The following is a 3,078-nucleotide window of genomic DNA, read 5'->3' on the forward strand; positions in this document are numbered from 1 at the left end:
GCCTTGTTATTTCCAGAAATTGACAAAGTTAAATTTATTCAATAACATTTTATATTTTCATGTCACGGATTAAAACATTTATTGCAGAACAAGTGAATACCATGAAGAAAGCAGTCTTCTGGGATTTGGCACCGTGTATATGTGGTGTTAACCGACGTTTCGGAGGAACGTATCGCCCCCAGTTTCTCACGGTGTTGTCGCTTGCAGATTTCTTATACTTTTTCTTCTACCCTGAAGATGGGGGCGATACGTTCCTCCGAAACGTCGGTTAACACCACATATACACGGTGCCAAATCCCAGAAGACTGCTTTCTTCATAGTCACCGCCGTGAAAGCCTCAAATCCTACAAAGTGAATACCATGTCCATTCAAGAACTACACTGTAAGAATGTAACCATTATTCTAATTAAAGTTCCGTCTGGCTGAATTATCACTTGCTTCTTGTACAGTAATACAATACAATTTGTACTTCTGTATTTCTACAGTTACTTATTTGGAACCACAGTCACTTCTGTAAACTTCTGTAAACTGTAAACAAGTATCATTTTGATGGTTATCACAGGTCATGTTTACTCCAGGAAGTATTTCTCTCACCACGGTCTCCATACCTCGCCTTCTTGCAAATGCTTGCTTTCCTCAATACACTGAATTCCACAGTCTGGGTTATAATTCCTAGCATACTCATTACTCAGACGAGATGTTACACTCTGCTTAATCCCAGCAGGAATGACAAAGGCAAGATCCCCATTTGGTAATTTTGTGGGCAGTAGTGTAAATCCTGTCGAAGTTTGAATGAGGGCAGAAGGCGACGCCGAAGGGAACACCCGGACTTCTGGCGCGGTGTTCTGTGTGCTGTCTGCAACCTGCTGATCGCTGCAACTGCTCGTTACGTCATTCTTATTTTCTAGAGAGTCGAGACACGATGCCAGGTGGTCCGCTAACCTATCACTAACAGCTGGGTCCACATCATCAAAATTGTTAAGGATTTCTCGTGCTTCTCGCGCGCACGCTTTGAATCCTGCACGGAATTTTGGACTTGCGGAGCCTTCATAATACGTTTTCTGCATGCAAGATGACACACTTCGTTGTGTTGTTTTTGTTGTCGCCGTTTGTTTGGATTGTTTCTGACACATATAAACTGTATCTGGTGCTCCCGACAAAGACCTGTGTCGTTTAAGTGAGATACGGTCTTCTAGTTGTTCAAAATTACGTTTCACCTGAATTTTGTTCGTGGATATGTAAGTTTCTAGCCATTCTTGAGTATGTTTTTTCTCCTGCTGTTCTAATGATGATGTATCTCCAGGTTTCGAAGGCGCCCATTGTTGTTGCAAGCATTGTTCTTTCTGTTGTTTCTGCTGCTCGTGGAGGCGTTGCAAATGCTGAACAGCCATTTCCAAGATATCGGCCTTCTCCAGTTTGGTTGGTCTCGAATTCTGTATAAAGAGAAAAAATGATTGTAAAATACAAAATCGTTCGTCAATACATATCTGACGATGGTGTATAACCATAATTAGGGTAATATTTTGGACCTAGGTCATTGTCTTGGGTTGTTTCGAAACCACAACATTTCGGAAACTAGTTCTGTTTGCGTCATCAGCGGTATAGAGGAGGATACTTCCTACCCCATTGGGGTTCGTTACAGGGAACCAGTCATAGTCGTCTGGCGGAACAACCTGTACCTCAGTCACCTGAAGACAGAAGCAGAAACATGTTCAGAATATTTTGGTTTTGAAGAAACAAGGCAATGGATGAAGTCCAGAATAATAGTGGTCTGGTCGATGTGTGAGCATTTTGTTTCCGGAAAAGTGCGTATGACAAAGTTGTTAAAAAAACAAATCAATTTAAAAGCTAATAGTACGAACACAGGTTAGTAAATAATGACTACCCTCTATGAAACCAAAACTTGTGAAATGCTTATGCATGAGTTGGAGAAAACGAAGAAGAAACTGTGTATTGTTGAATAGCTAACAAATAGACAGACGTAATTTTTTTTTTAATTTGCTTTGTGGGGGGAGGAGTCCAACTGGGTCCACTCGGCACGGCGGCCACTGATTAGCCTATTGTAGCCTGCCCCGGGTGATTATGATGATGGAGAATTTGGTGGAATGAATATTGGCAGAGAAACCCGAAGTACTCGGAGAAAACCTGTCCCAGCGCCAATTTGTCCACCACAAATCCCACTTGACCAGACCCGAGATCGAACCCGGGCCGCCGCGGTGGGAAGTCAGCGACTAACCGCTTGATCTATGGCGCAGCCTATGCACGGGCATAACTTTATTTCAAGTTTAAGAGTGAAAATACTATACACGGATAGGGCGATGTGAGATTTCTCGTTTTCCTTACGGTAACCTTGAAAATTACTGCCTTATGGTATACGACACTGTATAATCTGATATTTGTCGACGTTTCGGAGGAAAGTACTACTGTGAAGGTGGAGGCAGCACATTCCTCCTAAAGTCAAGTAAGAATCTACCATTCTTCACGGTATCACATCCCAGACAACAGTGATGACCTACAAGCTTGCCCTTATCTCAGTAAATAGAGTATATTAGGAAATAAACTGTGATATGCGGTGCGGGATAAGCCTTCTGATGACAAATCCACGAGTCGCAACCAACTGTAATCGCCACAGTTGTTACACAAATTAAATATACCTCTTTCTTGCTGGTATTTCCATCCAGGAGCAGTTGTTTGAGTTCGTTCAGACTCTGGTTCATCCTCGCCCGTCTCTTCTTCTCCATCAGTGGCTTGCGAATCTGCGAACAACGCATTAATCAGGATCAAATGCGAGTAATTGCTGTTATGGTTGTATTACACAACGAGCTCTCTGTAACATTCCATTCACGTCTAAGTAACTGGCTAGAGAACATATATGTCACGTTAATATAGCAGTTTTTTCGTGAACTATAAGAAATACCGGGGTATTACCTTAAACCATTACCGGTTTCCCAAAATTTTCATTAAGAAGTATAAAATCTGGCATGCCTTTCCCTGGTGAAATACTTAAGAAACAAAAATTTCTAACAAATCTAGCAATGGACGAAGATAATTTCGGTTTTCCACATATCTTTTTTTTTT

At 41.7% G+C, this 3,078-nt stretch overlaps 1 protein-coding gene across 4 annotated transcripts in view; it reads right to left on the reverse strand.

Moving 5' to 3' along the window:
- Positions 1-296: 296 nt before the first annotated feature.
- The window catches only part of LOC111875518 (transcription factor HES-1-A), a 37,974-nt gene continuing 35,192 nt past the window's right edge, over positions 297-3,078 (reverse strand). For all 4 annotated transcript variants that reach the window (XM_023871833.2, XM_023871834.2, XM_033755847.1 and 1 more), the window contains exons 2-3: positions 2,655-2,756; positions 297-1,433 (exon numbers count right to left, since the gene is read on the reverse strand). In XM_023871833.2, coding sequence (XP_023727601.1) covers positions 591-1,433; positions 2,655-2,741 — 930 coding nt within the window. In that variant the 5' untranslated portion in view covers positions 2,742-2,756 and the 3' untranslated portion in view covers positions 297-590. The remainder of the gene's footprint in view (positions 1,434-2,654; positions 2,757-3,078) is intronic.

Source organism: Cryptotermes secundus, unplaced genomic scaffold (genome assembly GCF_002891405.2).
Source record: "Cryptotermes secundus unplaced genomic scaffold, Csec_1.0 scaffold468, whole genome shotgun sequence".
Lineage (NCBI taxonomy): Eukaryota > Metazoa > Arthropoda > Insecta > Blattodea > Kalotermitidae > Cryptotermes > Cryptotermes secundus.